The 21,131-nt window shown below is 36.2% G+C and overlaps 1 protein-coding gene and 1 non-coding gene across 2 annotated transcripts; both read right to left on the bottom strand.

The window, feature by feature from the left end:
• Positions 1–645: 645 nt before the first annotated feature.
• On the bottom strand, positions 646–809 carry LOC131695505 (U1 spliceosomal RNA). Its single transcript, XR_009306647.1, has one exon. It is a non-coding gene; the product is annotated as a U1 spliceosomal RNA (small nuclear RNA).
• Positions 810–10,239: 9,430 nt separating this feature from the next.
• On the bottom strand, positions 10,240–11,573 carry LOC131695383 (lipase 3-like). Its single transcript, XM_058983855.1, has 2 exons — positions 10,875–11,573; positions 10,240–10,818 (listed from the first exon to the last, which is right to left on the bottom strand). The coding sequence occupies exons 1-2, from the start codon at positions 11,529–11,531 to the stop codon at positions 10,270–10,272; spliced, it is 1,206 nt and encodes a 401-aa protein (XP_058839838.1). The 5' UTR covers positions 11,532–11,573; the 3' UTR covers positions 10,240–10,269.
• Between the last annotated feature and the right edge of the window lie 9,558 nt (positions 11,574–21,131).

The following is a 21,131-nucleotide window of genomic DNA, read 5'->3' as shown; positions in this document are numbered from 1 at the left end:
CGCGCAAAGATGGCTTTCAACAAATTTCTTCTTAATGGAGAAAAAATAGTTTTTACCAAAATTGCTCTCCACTAAGGAGAAATAATAATTTTGAATTTTATTTATGGCATCAATTAATTTTTTTTTGAATATGGTATCCCTGTTCCGCTTTACTACCAAGGATGCGCCATTGAAATCTGTGTTTCAGTCAAAAAATTCTTTTAACCATCGGTGATGCTTGAAGTAGAAAAAAAGATCGGAAAATAAGCGTTAAGCTTTCAAAAAATTTGCTAAAAATCGAAATATTTCCAGTTTCATAAAATTTTCATAAAAATGCCAAAAATCTGTCATCCATGAAAAAAATTGTGAAATGAATATGGCATCAGGGATGCCACATTGAAATGTTTTTCGGCCAAAAAAATCTTTTTGCCATCTGTGATGACTCAAACCGAAAATCTGTGTTAAATTTTCAAAAAATCTGTGAAAACAACATTTCCAAAAATCGGTAAAGTTTTTATCAAAATCTGACATCTGTGAAAAAGAATCTGGGATCAAAAATTGTAAAAAAAAGCTGTGCTGTGAAATTACAGAAAAATATGTGAATATTGTAATGGTAAGACCTGATTACTACTTTCAATTCGATTTCTTTTTATCAAAGATAATGGATCGGGATGTGCGCGTACGCACGTCCCGACTACCAAAAATTGCGCATACGAGTTATCCACATGAGGGATAATCGCAGGGGTCAACCCAACCGTAGTGCAATGGAAGGGCCTCACCCTGGGGGAACCGCCTTTTTGATCACGGTAACCCCTATGCCAGGTAAGTATGCTTTCTCGTCGGTCGGTCGAAGTACTCGACCAGCCGGCGCTCGGTTGTGCTAGCGATTGCCGGCACTGGTATAGTACTGCGACTGCGTGCTTCCATGCTGCACAGCGCGAGAGATAAAGATGATGGTAGTGAAGTGGAAGGAAAAGCATGCTAACATTCGGTTGCCAGGCGGATTGCAAATCGTATACGAATGAGCCTGGAAAGCTGGAATGCCAATTTGAAATGTGTGTTTCAGTTCAAGAAATACTTTTACCATTTGCGATATCTAGATCAGAAAAAATGAGAAATATTCGACAAACCTGTAAAATATCGGAATATTTACAACAAAATATGTAAAACTTCCATAAAATAGCCGAAAATGTGCCATCGGTTAAAAAAAACTGATGATACAGAAAAATCCAGGGTGGCGATTCCTGGAAAAAACTTGGAAAATCAGGGAATTTCAGGGAATTCTATTTGACCTGGAAAAACCTGGAATTTTCAGGGAATTTGTAATCAAATCAGGGAAAAATTTCGACCTGGTGTTAATATTTTTTTATAAATGCGACTGGAAAGTATTGGCTCAAATATTTAGTTGAACGCACTTACTCCCCTCAACACATTTTATACTAGGGAGAATAACAATATTTGATCTATCTCATAATTACAACTTCTCACATCAATGGTTGTATGGGTCATTCCCCGTCAGATTTACAACCAAAATTTGAATTCCTTCGATTTTTTTTGCCTTTCTCATATAAAGAAAGGCTATGCAATCACTGTCAAAATCGACTTTTTAACCGAGGCCCGGAGGGCCGAGTGTCATACACCATTCGATTCAGTTCGTCAAGATCGGCAAATGTCTGTGTGTGTATGTATGTGTGTGTGTATGTGTGTGTGTGTCATTTAAACTCACACAATTTTCTCAGAGATGGCTGAACCGATTTTTGCAAACTTAGTTTCATCTGAAAGGTATAACGCTCCCATAAGCTGCTGTTGAATTTTTTGTTGATCCGACTTCCGGTTCCGGAGTTACGGGTTGAAGAGTGCGGTCACACAGCAAATTCCCATATAAACTGGTACCACCATGATGTTCAAATGATGTAAAACATATTAAAATTGATGTAACATTACTCTAGTTTGCGGGTCTTGATCACTAATGATCAATCAAAGCAGCTTTGACCGCATTGGCCACCTATGACGGTTCATGACGCCCCCGGGGAACCCGCCAAGTTCCAAAGCTAATATCACACCCATTCCCCAACGATTTCTCTACCGATTTTTACAAGCTTGATTTCAAATGAAAGACACAGTAATGCCATTGACTGCTGCTGAATTTCACTCGGTTCTGACTCTTGCTCCCGGAGTTACAGGGGTGTTAGTAAGGATACACTGGAATTTCCCATATAAATCGGTACAATCGTAATGCCTCAGAGGCTAAAAGCTATTGAAATGGTCACCAAATTACTTCTAATCGCAGATGTAGATGATTGACTGATTGCCAATCAAACATTCTTTGAATATATTGTCCACTATCGACGATTCCGGAAGTCCGGGCATATTCCACAATTAAAGCCACATCGGTTCTTCGGTGATGACTGAACCGATTTTCTCAAACCAAGTCTCAAATGGAAGGCAAAATATGCAGTTGAGTATTGCGTCGCCGCCCCTCCCCCCCTCCTTGCCCTTACACCTCCCTCCTTCATCACTCCCCTCCCCTTGGACCACCCTCACGCCCGCATTTCCTTCATCCACCCCGTATACCGAAATAAGATGAAGGATTTCTGACGCATCCTCCACTCCCACTCTACTAACCCCCCATTCCCTCCACTTTCAAACCCATTCCACCAACATTTCATAATATAATCACATGAAGATAACATTGAACTCATGCTAATTAAGCTAATTAAATATTATTCGTTTGCCTTTCTCATATAGAAAGGTTATGCAATTGCTCCAAAAACCCACTTTCCAACCGAGGCCCGGAGGGCCGAGTCTCATATAACATTCGACTCAGTTCGCCGAGATCGCAAAATATCTGTGTGTATTTATGTGTGTATGTATGTATGTATGTATGTATGTATGTATATATGTATGTATGTATGTATGTGTGTGTATGTGCGGATTTGTTAACAAAATGTCCACATCGGTTTCTCGGAGATGGCTGAACCGATTTTTACAAACTAAGATTCAAATGAAAGGTATAATATTCCCATAGGTTGCTATTGAATTTCATTTTCAACCGACATCTTGTTCTGGATTACGAGTTGAAGAGTATGGTTACAAAACAAAATTTGTTGATTTGTCCACATCGGCTTCTCGGAATTTTCTGAACCAATTTTGACAAACTTGATTTTAAATGAAAGGTCCATCAGCTGCTGTTGAATTTTGTGTGGATCCGAGTTCTGGTTCCTGAATTACAGGGTGATACGTACGATCACGCAGAAAATCCCGAATCTAACGAATTCTGCGATGAATGTAAAAAGGTGATTTTTTTCCAAAATGTAAACACAACTGTTCAATTTGTAGATCTAGGTCACCAACAGTCATTCAAAGTCCCTTTGGCCACACTGGCCAACATCGACGGATCCGGAAGCATCCAAATTCAGAATAACGGTTATATTGGTTTCTCGAAAATGGCTAGACCGATTTGATCAACTTAGTCTCAAATGAAAGGTGTTGCGTCCCCGGAAACTGATATTAAATTACATCTCCATCCGACTTCCAGCTCCGGAGTTACGGGTTGTGGAGTGCGATCACATAGAAAACTCCGATTCAAACCGATACCGCGATGAATGCAAAAAGGTGCTCTTATATATATACTTACCAAGTGTAATAAAAATGAAAGACATTTCCATAATGTTATATTGTACGAACCAGCTATTAAATCATAGTTTGGAGAAATGAGAAAGGCACAATTGCACCTCTAGGTGGATTAAAACAGGTTTTTTTCTTGCATTCTTTAGCTAAAAATAGTTGACACGTATTTTTTTGTTTTGGCTGAATATGATACTTTTTTCAACTTATTAGATTTTTAACTTTTGAAGTTTATAAAATGGAACATTTTTCAATCACTGATAACTCGGAAAGTATTTGATGCATGGAAAAAAAATTATTTACAAAAAGTTGTTTTTGCATGAGCTTACCGAAAAAAAACATAAAAAATATTTTTTGTTATATAACCTATGAAATCTGCAATTATTATAAACAAATTGATTTTTTTAAAGTTGGGCCGATTTTAAATATTAAGAATTCTTTTTTGTGAAAAAATCTGGAGTGGATATCAGAATACTATGCGAGATATTACAGTATAAACTGAAAACAAGCCAATTTTACACTAAACGACCGGTGACAGACCTGTTATAATTGTATTATCTCGTGAAGTACTTGGAGATCCATTCCGAAATTTCTACCGAATCTTCGCAATATAATTATAAATGATTTAAAAAAAATAATACCAAAATGTTTTTGACTCAACTTAAAAAAAATTTGCTTCTAGTATTTGCAGAATACATAAATTACATAGCAAAAACAAATATGCATTGCGAAAACAATTTCGGTGAGCTCATGCGAAAAGGCAACTTTTGTTATTTAATATTTTTTATACAAATTGAATATTTTTTGAGTAGAAGATTCTTTGATTCCAGCGGATACTGAGTAGGTGTAATTGCCTACGGGTCCGCTACCCCTCTTTTGGCCTTTCATACAGTGGTATGCTGAATGCAGAATTGTAACGAAATTTGAGCGTACTGTTAAGTGGAGCCGCATGCAGAGCAAGACTCGAGCTAGGATGGTGGCTACCAACATACATACATACAAATTGAATAGTTTCTGAGTTATCAGTGATTGAAAAATATTCAATTCAATAAAATTCGAAATTTTACAAACTCATAAATTGCAAAAAAATTTGGTTGTAAATCTGACGTGGACTGACTCATATATAATATTTAATACGGATGCCAAATTGATTTATCGACGGCCTTGTTGTGATTCTTCTGACTCTGTAAGGTAAATACATATAAGTACGCTTGGTGTGCACAGGCCGTTTACTTTGACACGGCTCAATGCATTAGCTTGGCCGAACCGTGGGTATTTTTTATGTTTACAAATTGTAGACGAAAAAGATGGGTCAATAATGTTAGAGATACAGAGTGGTAGAGTAATTATGCCTATTAAATCGAACATATTGTTGATAATCTAGTTGCATTTCCAAAATAATAAAGCAATAAATTCTTTAAAAAAGTTCCCGATTCTTGAAATAAGTCTTCATGACCGTATAACAGTATATCGCATTGTAGCTGATCTCTTGTTTTGCGGCAGCTTAATTTTTTGCTTATATGACTAATTTTGGGGTTTGTAATCAACTAATTCTCAACGGTGTAAACTTGTTTTATTCAAGTTCACTCAAGTACTAGCCATCGAGTAAATTCTAAGCGCAACCCAAGTAACCATAAGCATTAAGCCATTGCACTATATTGGCTATACATTTGCACTAATGTTGCATTGAAACTCCATTACAGCATTAACAACGCAATAAAGCTCTTTATTAGCATCAATAATGCATAACTGCACAGCCGACATATAGCATTATAGCTTGCTCTATATGCGTATATAAAGCTGATATAACGCGTACATGCTTCAAGGATCTTTAAAGCATGTAATCTTTACAAGTGCATTTAATGCCATTATAGAGCATATAAAAAGCTGATACAATGCTATTGTAATGCTGTGGGATTATTTGTTATGCAACTCTTCTTGAAGATTATATTCGGCATATTTCATTTCAATCAAACATATGCAATATAGTCCAGGAAGCAAACGCAGCGCACTTACCGTGAAGGACGAAGCAAGGTACCTCAGTTCGAGACTTACTAAAGGTAATTTTCGTAAACATTCATATTATGTGAGAACGAAAACCCATTAAGGATATTCATTACAATGCATTAAAACAGAGTCAAATACGGTTTTAAATAGAATATTTTATTTTAATTTTTTTCCTTTTTGCTCATCATACCGAAAGGAAACATAAGAAATGGTTTTAAAACCATGGCGGACAATGACAACCAACTGAAGCTTTTTAATAGCATTAGTAGTGCCAATATAAGGCTTTCAAATTTGACATTTGTACGCTATTGCTATACAATAGCATTAGTACTGCAGAAACGAGCTGTCAATCTCCGCACAGTAATAGCACTATATTTCGCCTTTTCTGGCATAATATCGGCATTAAATAAGTATTTAGGGCTTCACGGCTTTTTAGGACAGCTTTCTATGTGGATCTAAAGCAGATATTAGGCTACGTTATAATGCTTATTGGTTACTTGGGAACTCAATTCCACTCGCGTTAAGTGCTAGTCCATAGCGGCATTAGGTAACGCACAGCTTTCATACTGTTTTTTTTGTCTGCAGCTGAAGTCATTTGTCTGCTGCGCTCACTGACAGACAGAATTATTAAGCAACTAAATAAAGTTGTGAAGACCGCTCCGGGGTCAAATTATCAGATAGTCCCATGACGATTGTTAACAATCTCTGTGGCAAACCCAAGAATTTTGACATCCATATTGCTAGGATTCTTTGAAATTTACAAATAGTATTTCAAAGCTGGGACACACCTCCAGGACCGGTTGTCCGGAAACAAAATCTCATACGATTCCTTATAGCAGGTTTAAAAAAGTAGATGACTTCCTTATTCCAAACCATCTACAAATATTTGAATAAGTTTAAAATTATAATTGTAATAACCATTACCCTGTCAGTCTGCTATGCGGTAGAAACGAGCAAAACGTTCCCCTCAGGCCCATTTACTACATCTTCAATTTTATCTCACTAAAATTTATGCCTAGTGATGTACTATGATGTCACCAAGTTTCAGGTTCTAGTTATGGAAAGCAAATTGTAATTTTAAATGAAATCTGGAAAGGTACTCGCGTACTATGTCATTACCTAACGGTTAAACACTCAACTCCGCTTAAAAATTCAACGTTTTCGATATGGGTTTCCGTATATAACAGAACTGTATGAAGATGACTTTCGCAAGCTCCAGTTTCAATATCACCTTCCTCTAACAGACGGGCGGATACGACAATATTTAAAATCAACAAATAGTGTATTTAACCGAAGTTCGCCTCCCTTTTGCTGCGAAGCTTCACTCATCTCACAACGTGCTGCTATTGCCAGATTGCATTAAAAATCGCTTTATTTATTTATTGTTTGTATTTAATTTATTCCAAGATAGAATTTCCAACTGACCTTTTCACTGCCGTTCAACGCATAATTGTCTTATGTATAGAGGGAATCTCATAGAACATGGGACGAATACGATCTCAACGGCAGTTTAGAAGGTACTTAATTTCTGAAATGACGAACTGGTGGGAAATGGCAGGCAAATGAGAGACTAAAATACTGTTTGTCTCAAATCACAAGTAAACTTATCAAAAACCGGTTTCTATAATTTGTTTTTGTGATTATTCGACATTTTCTTGAATTATGTCCCTATTTTAAAGTTGTGAAAAAGTGCTGGATGATTTTGTATCAACAACGCAATCATTATTAACCCTCCAGAAGTCGCGCAAATGGCCCACTGAACGAGCAGCCGCTGGTGCGCTCAGACGATTTCGCTAGATTTTCAGAGCAGCGTGCACTCAGTGCACTAGCATGACTTCCGGAAGGTAAAAAGAAGAATCCAAATCTAACCAGAACATAAAAAGCGGATTATTACTGCACAGAAGTGATTAAACCGTTTCTGTAAACAATCTTCTTAGTACATATTCTGCGATACCTTCCTGTTGGTATGAAGTTTTTACTGGTTCACCCACTGTTGCAGAAGACCTGCTTACCCAATTATTTCTTGAGAAACTTAGACTTCTCTATCGTTCAGAATTACTTTAATACTTCATTTCGTTACATGCCATGAAGCTTGGTTGAAGTCTTCTACGTCCAAGTTTTGTAATCCATTGCCACACAGAAAACATTGGTAGAATATCCACGTTACAATTTTCGAAGAAGTGTTTAGCCCTCATATTCTGCCTATCACTATAATTCGAAATAATCAATACCTTCAATGACTTCGTTCCTTGATGATGCTTCGAATTATGCACAAACACATTTGACGTTTTTATTTTATTATTATTTTATTAGTGTACGAACAGAATGTTTGTCTCACTATCGAATCCATTTGGTCGTTTCTTAAGATTGTATTTTGCATTTCTTTTATATGTAGCTGATGGCAATCGAGTATCAGACGTTTTGGAAACAATGTGAACAGAGCTTGCCGATTAGCCAAGCTTTTTAGAACTATTCCAATGAGATATCTTTTGATTTCCGTTTGGACCGCACATATTATTTCTAATACGCATTTCTTTCTACCCATTTTTGAAAGCGCATTTAACATGTCAACGAATTATGTATTTTTAGATAAAAAAGACATACGTCCATATTTGTGAAAAATATTTCATTTTTGGTTGAATACATCAAGAGATCTATGTGTTTTTAGGTTTCCATATTTTGTCGCGTACAAACTTTACATTGAAAATTGACGTAAGAATGGGTTACGACCACCTTCAAGGGTATTTGGAATATGATAGAGTTTGTTAAAACGGTGCCGCGCATATGGCCCACTGAATGAGCAGCCGCAGTTGCCCAAAGACAATTTGCTAGCTTTTCAAAGCAGCGTGCACTCAGTGCACCAGCGCGACTGCCAGAAGGTTAACGGAAGATCCCAGACTCATCATCATTTCCACACAGACTAAAATACATAACATTATGAGGAAATTCATCCCTAAAATGTCAATCCGCTAATTTTTCCAGAACACTAGCTCCTCCTTTTTACACGGTCCCATACACTCATTTGCTTGTCGGTCATCCCTCGGGCCTGGTAACAATTTTTCACTAGTGGTCTATCCTCAGCTTACTTGTGCATATGCCAGAGGCGGCCTTATCGCAAGTACGACCACAGCCCCAACCAAAACTATATTTAAAATAACCGTTATATTAGGCGAAGCATTGTTTTCGAGTGTTATGTCTGTTGGTCTGTGATTCCCATAAGCACCACGATGAGTATGCAATGCATTGATCCAAGATTCGTCACAATCAGGCCTCTAGAAAACATATTTTTATTCAAAATTTTAGAGGATGAAACTTGTTTAGATTTGGAAATATTTAAATTACATGGCAGTTAAAAGACCAAAAGTGGTTTAATTGAAATGGAAGATACAAAAGGCTTAAAACTAATTAAAAATGCAAAAATGGTGTAAGCTCAGACGATAAACATTGAAAAATGTGAATTTAATTTGATTTGTTTGAGCACTCTGGAAATTTTTTAAAAAGGTCTGGAAAAACCTGGAAAATCAGGGAATTTCATTTTCAGAAATGAGTCGACACCCTGAAAATCTGTGAATGTGGCAACCCGTTAGTGCTGATTGCGCTTTCAGTCTGAACACTTTCTTGGTATCTACTGCGGAAAAGCTCCGGAACCAAAATGAGAATTAAATAAAAATGTTATGAAACTTATGGCGTTTTTGCTTGACTGAGTCAGGTTCTCAGCTAGGGTAGGGTTACCATATTCACAGATCTTTTTCCGTAATTTTTCATCACAGATTATTTTTTTTACAGATTTTTGGCTTTTTTATAAAAATTTCACCGATTTTTGAAAATATTGATTTTTTTTACAGATTTTTAGGTAATTTATCACAGATTTTCACTTTTGTCTAATACCAACATCTGTGATTGGAGAGTAACCGTTTGTTTGGAATTTTCAACCCAAAGTGAATATTGGCTTATACGCCCAAATCATATGTTTGTCGAGAAATATTTGCAACTAGAATATTTTCTAGGCATTAAAATTTTAAAATATTGAAATTCAAAAATCACAATTTACATCCGCAACTATGATAACACTGCATGCGAGCAACAAATGATTCAAATATACACGCGGCACCTCTATTTGTAACCTTTCGTACCGTATTTGATTGAGCCATTTTGGGGTTTTCTATTGACGGTTCTGCCTGAAAAAAACCACTTTATGAACAGTAATTTCGTGAACTTTTGAACTTGAACTTTTGAAATTTTGAACTTTTTCAATAGATAACTTTTATTGCTTTAAATTATTATTAATATTAAAATTAGATGTTTCTAAATCGGCTGGTGCAGCGGTTGTCCTTATTCGTACCACGGACCGCTCAGAAATCACCCTGTGTTGCTGCGGGCCCCTACGGATAAACATCGATTTTGTATGCTATCAAAATGTTATTTTCAGTTTGTTAGGAAATAAGACTTGAAATTTCAATATGCACTCGGAAAATATATTTTTCTTCGCGGACCCCAGGTTGAGACTCACTGGGCTGGTGTATAAATGATTAACATACATCTAGCGGAGTTATAAGCGAGCAAAACCTTACATAGTTTCGTTACATAGGAGATATTTTGGATTTTAGAATGAAACCTAGCTCCAGATAGTTTTCAATGTCAACATTTCATTTATTTCTAAATCGGCACATTCCACCGGGCAATCAGTTCAATGACTCGCTCGTACAGCAAACTCTTCGCATTGATGGCGTACGTAAAGTCCAGGTGATTCCAGCGATCGTCGGGAACTCGAAACAATCCAACCGAATTCCCGAGCTGTCGTTCAAGCTGCTGAACGTCTCCGACGGCCGCTAGCCAATCGTTATCACCATAGTGCAAAAACACTGGTGCGGTTATAAGTTCCAAGGGGTAATTCGGTGGAGTTATCGATCCGTATCGACGCAAGTTGAGCAGAACGCCGTAGTCTAACTGTCGGAAGCGACCCGAGTTGACACCTTGAGCATAATGCACGAACTGCGTAACGGAAGCTCCAGCTGGTGTGTGACGTAGAATAGTTGACAGAACTGTTCGATTCATTTGATCCGAGTTGAAACCAGCAATCAGAAACAGTACGCTAGCACAAACTTCCTGGAAAAGGGACTCATCGTTGCAAGCCTTCTGTCCACCGAGCGCCATCATCTCACTGTTCGGTAGGAACTCATTCACTCCTAACATTCGCATCATCCACTACAACCATTGAAATCGGTGTTAGAAAGCTGGTCTATACGTAAAAGTCAACTCACCTCGATCTGGTTCACGAACGGAGCCATCGCACGAACAAACGGAGACTTCAAGTTGCCCATGAATGCCACCGGAGCGAAAGCTTGCATCGAACGAATCTTCCTGTTATACTCCGGCCGCATTGACGCCATGACAAAGAAAGACGTTGTTCCCTGCGAATGTCCAACGTAGTGAAGTGAAACCTCTCCAGTTTTATCCAACACGTAATCGATCATCGCCGGTAAGTCGTACATTCCCATCTCGTGCCAGCTGAAATCCCAGAACTTCACTTTGGACGGATCATCCAGAAGGTGTTGCCGCGAGTAGGTGTTTCCTCGAGCATTTCCCAACCAAACATCATAGCCGGCATCTACCAGCAAGTATGCCAGCGAGCTGCTCGGACCCATGATGACCCAATCGGTCGACGAACAGAGTACTCCATGCTGAAGAAAAACCACGGACTTACCCTTCTGTGGTGGGTTACGCGGACTTCCAGGGATTCGAAACAATGTTAGCAGGTACCCGTCGCCAGTGACTACCGGATGTTGCTCGGAAAGGTAACCATCGGCGACAATCAGATCGGCCGTTGTAGTGACGGTGGTGCTCGAAACAGTTTCCGCCAGGATCCGGCTTTGAACAACGTAGGAAAGTAGAAGAAGAGCGGTTGTACGTACGTTCATTCTGTGGACCGGTCCGTTCGAAACTGAAACGGATAAGTTGTCGATCATCGGCTTATCGGTTAGCGATGGTAGCCGTTTCTTAGATAACGTATCGATTCAGAAGTGGCGATGGAATTGTTGGCGGTCACCGGTAGTTTCGAAACGTATTTACTTGCAACGATGTAAATAACCGCTCACGGTTGCTGTCATTATTTATGGTCACGGTTGTCGGTGTTTTATATTTGGCGAAACAAGATAGGCTTCCGGTGGTCATCTGTTGTTCTAGTACCTCAGAATACCGAAAGGGGTATGCTTTGCTCTGCGGATTACCTGTACTATGTCAGGGTTTGAATGAGCTGGGACGGAGAAAAAATCGTGTAATTTCTCTCAATTTTGTTCAACAATGGATGTTGGTACCCTTTCTCCGGTGACATGTGGAGCTTAAATTTTTCCGAAAATGCTATCTAGCTACACTCTACAGTTTTTCGCAGAGCAAATTAGCTTGTGGAATAACATGTCGAGGTCTGGTTCGGCATGGTAAAACGTCTCGGAAAGTGTTCCGCATTTACCAAAAAGATTATTACCCATACATTCGTTGTCTGCAATTGTAGTGAACGATTCTGATGGAGAGCCAAATAGGACGACTCTCGAAAAAAGGGGCGGGTATAGCGTAGTTGGTGAATCAATTGCCTTGTACGCAGCTCACCTGGGTTCGATTCCCAACCCAGCACATAAGGTTCGAGATTTTTCTAACCCGAAAAAAGGCGAATGACCAGAGGCAAACCTCTGTAATCAAAATGAAAAAAAAAAACTCAAAAAAAAAAATAATAAAATACCCATATTGAATATTCGTCATTTTTCGTAATCGTAATCTTTAAACATTTATGATGTCACAAATTGAAAATAAAAGCTTTTTATATAAGGCACGGTTCCAGTTTTGGCAACTGAAAAAAATATTATTGCCAAAAACGGAATCCTATTGTACTTAGACCTCAGATTTTCCAATTTTAAGATCTATAGTTTTTAAAATCTATAGATTTTAAGATTTTAAAAATTTTATGTACTTGTATCGTTGGATCTTCAAATTTTAAAACTTTAAAATCTCTGAATTTAAAAATTCTCATTTTTTTATTTTTAAAGTTTCAACTTGTAGAATCCTAAAATTTCAAAAATTTTAATTTTCGAATATTGAAATCTTTAATTTTTAAATATTTAGATGTTTACGTATTTAAATCTTTTAATTTTTAAATCCTTAAATTTCTAGATCCTCATATTTTAAAATTCTCAATTTTTGAAATTTCAAATTTCTGAATTTTTAAATATTCAAATACTCGAACATATAATTTTTAAAAATTTTATATCTTTAAATCCTTAAACTGTTAAATTATTAAATTTTCAAAATTTTAGCTTCCGTAAATTTTAAATTCTTGAATTTTACATTTTGTTTTTTTTTATTAAATTTTTTGAATTCTTAAATTTTACATTTGTAAATTTTATTTTGAAAGTTTTACTTTCTTAAATTTTAAAATTTTTTGCGCTCATATTTTTAAATTTTCAATTTTTAGCTCTTTGAATTCATAAATTTTGAAATTTTTAATTTGCTCATTTTAAAATTTTTTTTCTACAACTTATGAATTTTAAAATATTTAAATCATTAAATTTTTAAATTTTTTATTTTTGCATTTTGAAGCATGTAAGTTTTTATATTCTTAAACTTTCAATTTTTTAGTTTTTAATAGTCGAAACTTCTAAATACTTATATTTTAAAATGTCTAGTTCCTAAAATTTCTAAATTTTTAAAAAAAATTTTTTTTTAATGCCCGCCTCTTACCCCCACACCAAAAAGCTCACAAACGGAGCCCCCTGGTAGTGGACACATCAGTTCTCAGCGTACAAAAAAAGGTCAGCACAACAAAACAAAGTTACGAATCGCGGAAACGCTGAGAACAAAAAAAAACAATACGAGACCGACAAAACACAAAATTTGACAAGAAGCTACGGCGAGTACCCAGCGGAAAAGAATCCTTTTAAGGGTCCCATGTAGCTTTGCAGGAAGCTCATAATAATTTAAATTTATTTATTACTTATTGCTATAAAAAATGCATTTATCAATTGTTTTTATTTAAAAAAATGTTAACCAATTATAGCTAAAGGAATAAGCTCGAATGGTGGTGAACGAAGTTTATATTAAAAATTCTCCTATTTTATTTTTTAAAATTAGTTTCAATTTTGCTTGGAAACGAGTGCGACATGTTATTTGCTTTAAATCAGTAGGAAGCTGGTTGAATAACTTAGGTCCGATGAAAGAAATGCGTCTTTGACCAAGGTTCGTGGATACTCTGGAGTATAATAAATGATTGGCTTGTCTGGTGCTATGAGCTCGAATTCCTGTCGTAAATTCTAGATTATTATGAGCAATAGTATTATGCAAAGCATTGTGGATGTACATTATTGTTTGGTAATTAGTCAACCCAAGCAAAGGTAAAATGTTATGGGCATTATTATTGTATAACAAAATAGTAGGGTACATAAATGGTTTTTTATAAATAATTTTAAGACATCTGTTTTGAAGCGTTTGTAGCTTTTTCAGATTCGAAATACTGGCACGACCCCACACAGATACAAGGTAGTTCAGCAATGAGTAGATGTGCGCATAATAAAATTTTAGAAGTACATGCTGGGGAACAAAAGAGCATACTTTACGCATAGCCCCACATAACGATGCAACTTTTCTCTCTATAGATGTTATATGCTCAATCCAGGAGAAAGTGGGGTCTAAGTGAAGTCCTAAATATTTGAAGCAGTTAGTTTCCTGAATTACAGACTGTCCCATTCTTGGGTCTGGATGCACGCCTATAGCTCTTCTAGATCAACGAAACAGCATATATTTAGTTTTTGATAACTTCAAGGAAAGAAGGTTTTCGTTGAAATACGTCGTTAGTGTTTTTAAATCCGATTCAATGTCGCGTACAATATCCAGGCAGTTGTTGTTCGGGTAGAACAACGCGGTGTCATCCGCGAAAAGACGAGGAGTCCCTTTTAACCCGAGTCTACCTAGGTCATTGATATACAATAAAAATAACAGTGGCCCAATATTACTGCCTTGGGGCACTCCTATTTCTATTGGTCTATAAGAGCTACACGAGTCTCCAATAGATACGAATTGGTTCCTATGCGACAGATAGCTACGAATAATATGATTTGCTAATCCCCTGATACCATAGCATTCTAACTTCTTAAGCAGGATTGAGTGATCCAGAGTATCGAATGCTTTTTTTAGGTCCAGAAAAAGGGCACCAACAATTCTTTTGCTATCAATTTCACTAATGATGGAGTCAATTAGTTCGGTCATTGCAATTAAAGTGCTGCAGCCCGGTCTGAACCCATACTGGTAGTTGTAAATTATGTTGTGTTTGTTCAAAAACTCGAGTAGTCGAGTGATGAGCAATTTCTCAAGAATTTTATTGAAAACGCACAATGTTGAAATTGGTCTATAGTTGGAAGGTTGGTTTGGATCACCAGCTTTGAAAATTGGAATTACTCGGGCTATTTTTAAACAGTCTGGGTACCTGCCGGTTTGAATTATTAAATTAAAAGCTTTGGTTAGGATATTTGCAAAAGTGGTACAGTTACTCTTAAGAACACTAGCGGGGATCTTATCAGGACCACAACTGTTATTTTTTTCGAGGTCTTTAATCAAAAGGATCACTTCGTTTATGGTTGCAGGACGCAAGAAGATTTTTTCTTGGACGTGTTGTATATTTGTAATAGGATTTGAGTTGGGGCTCGTGGGAATATTGTCAGACAAATTTTTGCCAATACTAGAGAAATATTCGTTGAAAACATTACATACTTCTTTAGTCTCAGTGACTCTGATATCATTGGAAATTAGGCTGATGGGAACATCCGACTTTGAACGACCAAAAATGGTATTAATATTTTTCCAAAGTTTTGAATGAGTTGTGTTGGATAGAAGGTTTTCAAAGTAGGCCTTTTTGCACCGCTTTTTCATTACATTAACTTTTTTAGTTATGTGTTGCAGAAGAGCTTTGAGGTTTTCATCATTGGGGTTATTTTTTACTCGTTTCAGATAATTACTTTTGATTTTAATCAGTGTCCACAAATCGAAATTGATCCCGGGGCAAAAAACGCCTTTGCATTTAAAAGTTTTGGAGACCGTTCTAGTGTTTTCCGCAAGTAAAGAATTGTAGGTTGTGATGATATTTGTAAGACATACATCTACATCATCAATCAACTCGATGTTTTCTATGTAATTTTGGATGTCGTTATTGAGTTTTTCATGATTGATTATTGATTTAGTCAAATTAACGGGTTCTCTTTTTACTGCAAGTTTATATGAAGATATAATTTGAACGTGATCACTAACTATGGTGTAAACCGTGTCGTGGTATTTTTAAAGTCCTAAATCAAATTCACAAAATTTTTAAACTAATGAATATATAATTTTTTAAATTTTTGATACTTTGTTTTTTTAAATTTTTGATCCTTTGAATTTTTAATATTTTGATTTTCTAGGTAATCAAATTCTAAAAATTTTTGATAACTGAATAATTAAAATTTTAAGTTTTTTAATTTTAAAATAGTAAAATTTTTAGCTTTTTGCGTATTGAATTTTTAAATTTGCTCATTTTAAAAAAAATTTCTTCAACTTTTGAATTTTAAAATATTGAAATCATTAAATTTTTAGATTTTTTATTCTTACATTTTGAAGCATGTAAGTTTTTATATTCTTAAATTTTAATTTTTTTAGTTTTTAATTGTCGAAACATCTAAATACTTATATTTTATAATGTTTAGTTCCTAAAATTTCTAAATTTTCAAAATTTGGTATTTTTAAAGTCCTAAATCAAATTTTAAAATTTTCATATGGCAAAATTTAAATTTTTTTGTATTTTTAAATCTTGGGGTTTGTAACGTTTTAAATAAACAAAATTTTCAAATGCAAAATTTCCAGATTTTGAAAGTATTTAATTTTTAATATTTTAAATCTATTTGTAGCTATTTTAGCATTTTAATTTATTTGCGTAACTTTTTGTTTTTGTAGCTTTTTCCCTCTCGCAGGTTGATGGGATTGACGGTATTGTAAACATCATCAAGCCACAATATATTCAATAGAGTTATCTAAATATAAGGACCTTCGCTCTTTTTAGTTTTTATTTGCACCAAGTTCTACTACTAGAGGTTAATTAGTTCTCATGTTAATATTCCACCAAACATTATGACTACTGAGGATTTGATTTATATAAGAAGCCCGCTTCAAGATGTTGATTACAATACGCCTCGATAGTGGTGTGTCGGGGAGGCCGGGAGGGCTGATATGAGCCTTTTGTCTGTTCTATACCTTTCCTCTATTCACCAGCTCATAACCAACAATCAATCAGTAACAAATAGATAATTGAGAAAGGATGTGCTATGTGTGGTGATTGGCTATTCAAGTATTAGTAGTGTTTGAAGTACTAATGTATGTCTCATGCGATGATCATAACTTCAGCTGTATCTTGTACCTATCTAATCTATTACGTCTCTCATATATTGTCTTTTATTTCTTCTTTTCGAGTCCTATACTGCCATTCTACACCCGCCTTCAGCTGAATCAACAACGATGGTGATAGTGAACGTCTTAACACTCACACATTCTCAAACGCGGTCTCAGTGGGAACCTACAAAAATGCCATCGTGCACGCGATTACGAATCGGTCACGTCCGAAAGTCTATCCTTGATCCTAGAAGCCTAGGTCCACGCCTTCAGCTGGACCAATTAAGAAAATACGCCCATACCTATTAGACAACACGTCTCATGGCGACATGACCGGGAACCCTATCGATATAAACGATCCCACTCTCTGCCAGAATTCTAACCGCGCACCGAAAATTTAATATCAGACTCACGGTTCGCGCGACCATTCAAGAACACACGTTACAAAATCACGTCAGCGCACAAACGTTAGAGCCCCTCGCGATTTTCCAAGCAACATACGAACTCGCAAACATGATTACACCCCGGTGATAAGGTGAAAATCTCAGCACTCATAAACTTACCAACACGATCTCAAGTGTCAACCTACAAACTCCCGCGCTCGCGCCATCATGAATCGGGATCGTCCGGAAGTATCTATCCTCGGTACAAACAATCTAGGTCCTTGTTAATTATTAAAAAAATAATAAAATTGAAAAATAACTACCATATCCACTAGACAAAACGTTCCATGGCGACATGACCGGAAACTCTAGTGATATGGGGTAACTCTCTCCCTGTCAGAATGTGATCCGTACACCGAAAACTAAAGATCAGAATGACGGTCCGCGGATATATGAATCGCCGCAGGGTTTCAAAATCGAATTTATACATGCGAAGTTACATACACGCGACAAACACGTCAACATACGAACGCTTAAGCCCTTCGCGATCATCTACGCACACCTATGCCCGCCATCGCGTAAACTTGATAACACTGCGGCAATTGTGTGAACGTTTTAGTACTTACGAAGTTACAAACGCGATCTCAAACGCCAACCCGCAAATGCGCGATCATGAATCGGTCACGTCCGGAAATCTTTAACCTTTATTCTAGCAATTTAGGTCCATACATTCAGTTGGACCAATCAAAAAAAAAATAAAGCTCATATCCACTAGACCACGCGTTCTACGACGACATGATTGGGAACTCTAATGATATGGAAGAACCCACTTCCTTCTGGAATCTGAACCGTACACAAAAAATTAAGTATCAGATTCACGGTCCGCGCGCGATTATTCTAGAACACACGCGAATATGCGAAAGGCACACGGTTATGAAATAGAATTTATGCACGCGAAGTTACACGTTAGCACACGCGACATACAAACGCACACGCGATAGAGCACATTAACGTACAAATATTCGAGCCCTTCGCGATGATACACGCGATTCCGAGTCCCTACGCCCGCACATGCCTGAACCGTACAAAGAATATCACATTCAGAATCACGGCCCGCTACAATTGGCCTATTGCAGTGTTTTATTGGGCGACATTGCCTGTCTCGTCTGCAAATTGTAGTATGTGATTCTGACGGGGAGCCCTTCCGAGAACCTAGCTCTACAGCTCCAGTAGGACAACTCTCGAAAAAAAAAAAAAAAAAGTTTTGAATTTTAAAATATTGAAATCATTAAATTTTTAGATTTTTTATTCTTACATTTTGAAGCATGTAAGTTTTTATATTCTTAAATTTTAAATTTTTTAGCTTTTAATTGTCGAAACTTCTAAATACTTATATTTTATAATGTTTAGTTCCTAAAATTTCAAAATTTTCAAGATTTGGTATTTTTAAAGTCCTAAATCAAATTTTAAAATTTTCATATGGCACAATTTTAATTTTTTTGTATTTTTAAATCTTGGGGTTTGTAACGTTTTGAATAAACAAAATTTTCAAATGCAAAATTTCCAGATTTTGAAAGTATTTAAAAATATTTTAAATCTATTTGTAGCTATTTTAGCATTTTAATTTATTTGCATAACTTTTTGTTTTTGTAGCTCTTTATTATTTCTTTACTTTTAATTGTACAAATTTTTAATTTTTTATTTTTTAATGCTTGATTTTTTTAATACCTGAATTTATTTTTTTTGTTTTCAATTTTTTAATTCTTAAAATTTTTAATTTCATTTTTGTTAATTCGTTAATTCTCTATCTTTTTGATTTTTAGTTTTTTAATTTAGCTTTGATATTTTTTTAGTTCTTAATTTTTTAATTTCTTTATTTGTTCTTATTTCTTAATTTTTAATCCTTTGAGTTTTCAATTTTTATATGTTAAAATTTATCATTTTTTTTTTATTTTTTGGTATTTAAAAAAAATATGCTTAATTTTTCAGTTCTCGGTTTGCACAGTTCATTTTTTTTTAATTTCTTAATTTTTTAATCATTGCATTTTTCATTTTCATGATTTTTCAATCATCAAATTTGTAACTTTCTCAGTTTTTTCAATTTTTTATCTTTAAATTTTTTAATCTTTAATTTCATTTATTTTAAAATTTTGTATTTTTCGATTGAATTTATTTTTTTCTTTTTCAATTTTAAAGTTTAAATTTTTTAGCTTTTTAATTTCCTGATTATTTAGTTTCTTAATTTTTTAAATTAATTTTATTTTCAATTTTTTGATTTTTTAATCTTTGTCCATTAAAAACTTATTGACAACTCAAGACTTAGAACGTCTACGCTCTATTAGAAAATCTGCGTGAATCATCGTGCTTGCTAGAGGGTTGTAAAAGGTGACAGCATTTCAGAAAGTTTGGCATAGGCGAACGAGAATTCCGCGCCATGAGGCTAATTAATCACTATTCAAGTGATAAGGGCAAACATGAGCTACCCCGCGATACCGCATCCCAGAAGGAGTCTCTGATCTAATTTCGAGTTAAATCAACTAAGATTCAACTGAAAAAGCCAGGTGCTTTTTGCTGTTTGATTGAATTTAGTGTTTGATGTATGTTCCATTAAGGGACACACACCAAAAATCTTGGCATACACATACAATCCACATAAACAGACCCCATCAAATACCATGGTACACTGCTTTAATTATCATCTTCCTTCTTCTCTCGATATCTAAGAAAAACAACTAGCTCATATTGTGGAGGGCGTCCAACTAGGTCGTTTGATTAAGCGAAAAAAGGGGAAACACGGAAAAAGGCAGCACCGTGCTGTGGGGGTGGGCATGTGGAATGAGTAGACTTTGTTTCGGAACAAAGTTCCTGTCGTGTCGCTGGCGGCTGCGGGGGTTATTTACTTCTGATACCGTACAGGGGGACGGGAAGGTTTTTCTTATCTTACTCGCCGCCTGCTTCGTAGGTCTTCCTCCTAGATTGCCTCGACTCCTGGAACGCTGTCATCCTAATGAGTAAAATCGGTCCGAATTTGGGCCACCCACACCCTAATCCAACTCTCGCTCGCATTTTAATTAATTTCGATTGGGCTAAAATTTATTTCTTTGAGTGGCACTTCGAGAATGGTGTATCAGCAGGAATGATGAAACCGCTCAATCTGTTGCTTCGGTCATGAAAGCTATCGCGTCCGAACGAGTCCGGTAATTAAAAAACCTGCAATAATTATCATTCTCTTATCATTAATTAGTACGATTGGGGCAGATCAACGGCAAGAAATTTTCCTCCAGCCGACTCATTTCGCCCTGGTACCAGCCGACACTAATGAGTTAAATGCAATAAATCATCAACTGCTCACCCCTCCTTTTGCCGAGACGTCAAGAGGGGCAATTAACGCCACATCGTTAATTATATACAACAGCCATTGGTCAGTAATTAAGACAAAAGCACCTCGCCCGAAAGGGTGCCGAAGTGATGTGTACCACGTATTTTCACAAAACTTTTACTCATTTAGCACCGGCCTGAACAGGGAACCATACTGGAGGGCGGTCAGTCTTATCAGTCGGTATTGTCTGTTATCAGCCACACACTATAGTAATTAAAAGCGAAGCTCTCTTCTCCAGCTATACATACAATCGTCAATCATTCCTCGGCTGACAGAACAGCGCTTTCAGTTCGCTTTGGGATGTCAGTCGAAGTAGGCGGATTTGTCGGTGTGGGTCACCACGAGAGTCCACAATTTAATTG

This window comes from Topomyia yanbarensis, unplaced genomic scaffold (assembly GCF_030247195.1).
Source record: "Topomyia yanbarensis strain Yona2022 unplaced genomic scaffold, ASM3024719v1 HiC_scaffold_4, whole genome shotgun sequence".
NCBI classification, from domain to species: domain Eukaryota; kingdom Metazoa; phylum Arthropoda; class Insecta; order Diptera; family Culicidae; genus Topomyia; species Topomyia yanbarensis.
The sequence above is the reverse complement of the archived record's forward strand: the minus strand, read 5'-3'. Positions and strand labels throughout refer to the sequence as shown.

Coding starts and splice junctions, on each gene's coding strand:
- LOC131695383 (XM_058983855.1), bottom strand. CDS start 11,531: ATGAACGTACGTACAACCGCTCTTCTTCTACTTTCCTACGTTGTTCAA. Junction 10,819..10,874: donor CGTTCGTGAACCAGATCGAG/GTGAGTTGACTT, acceptor CAATGGTTGTAG/TGGATGATGCGAATGTTAGG.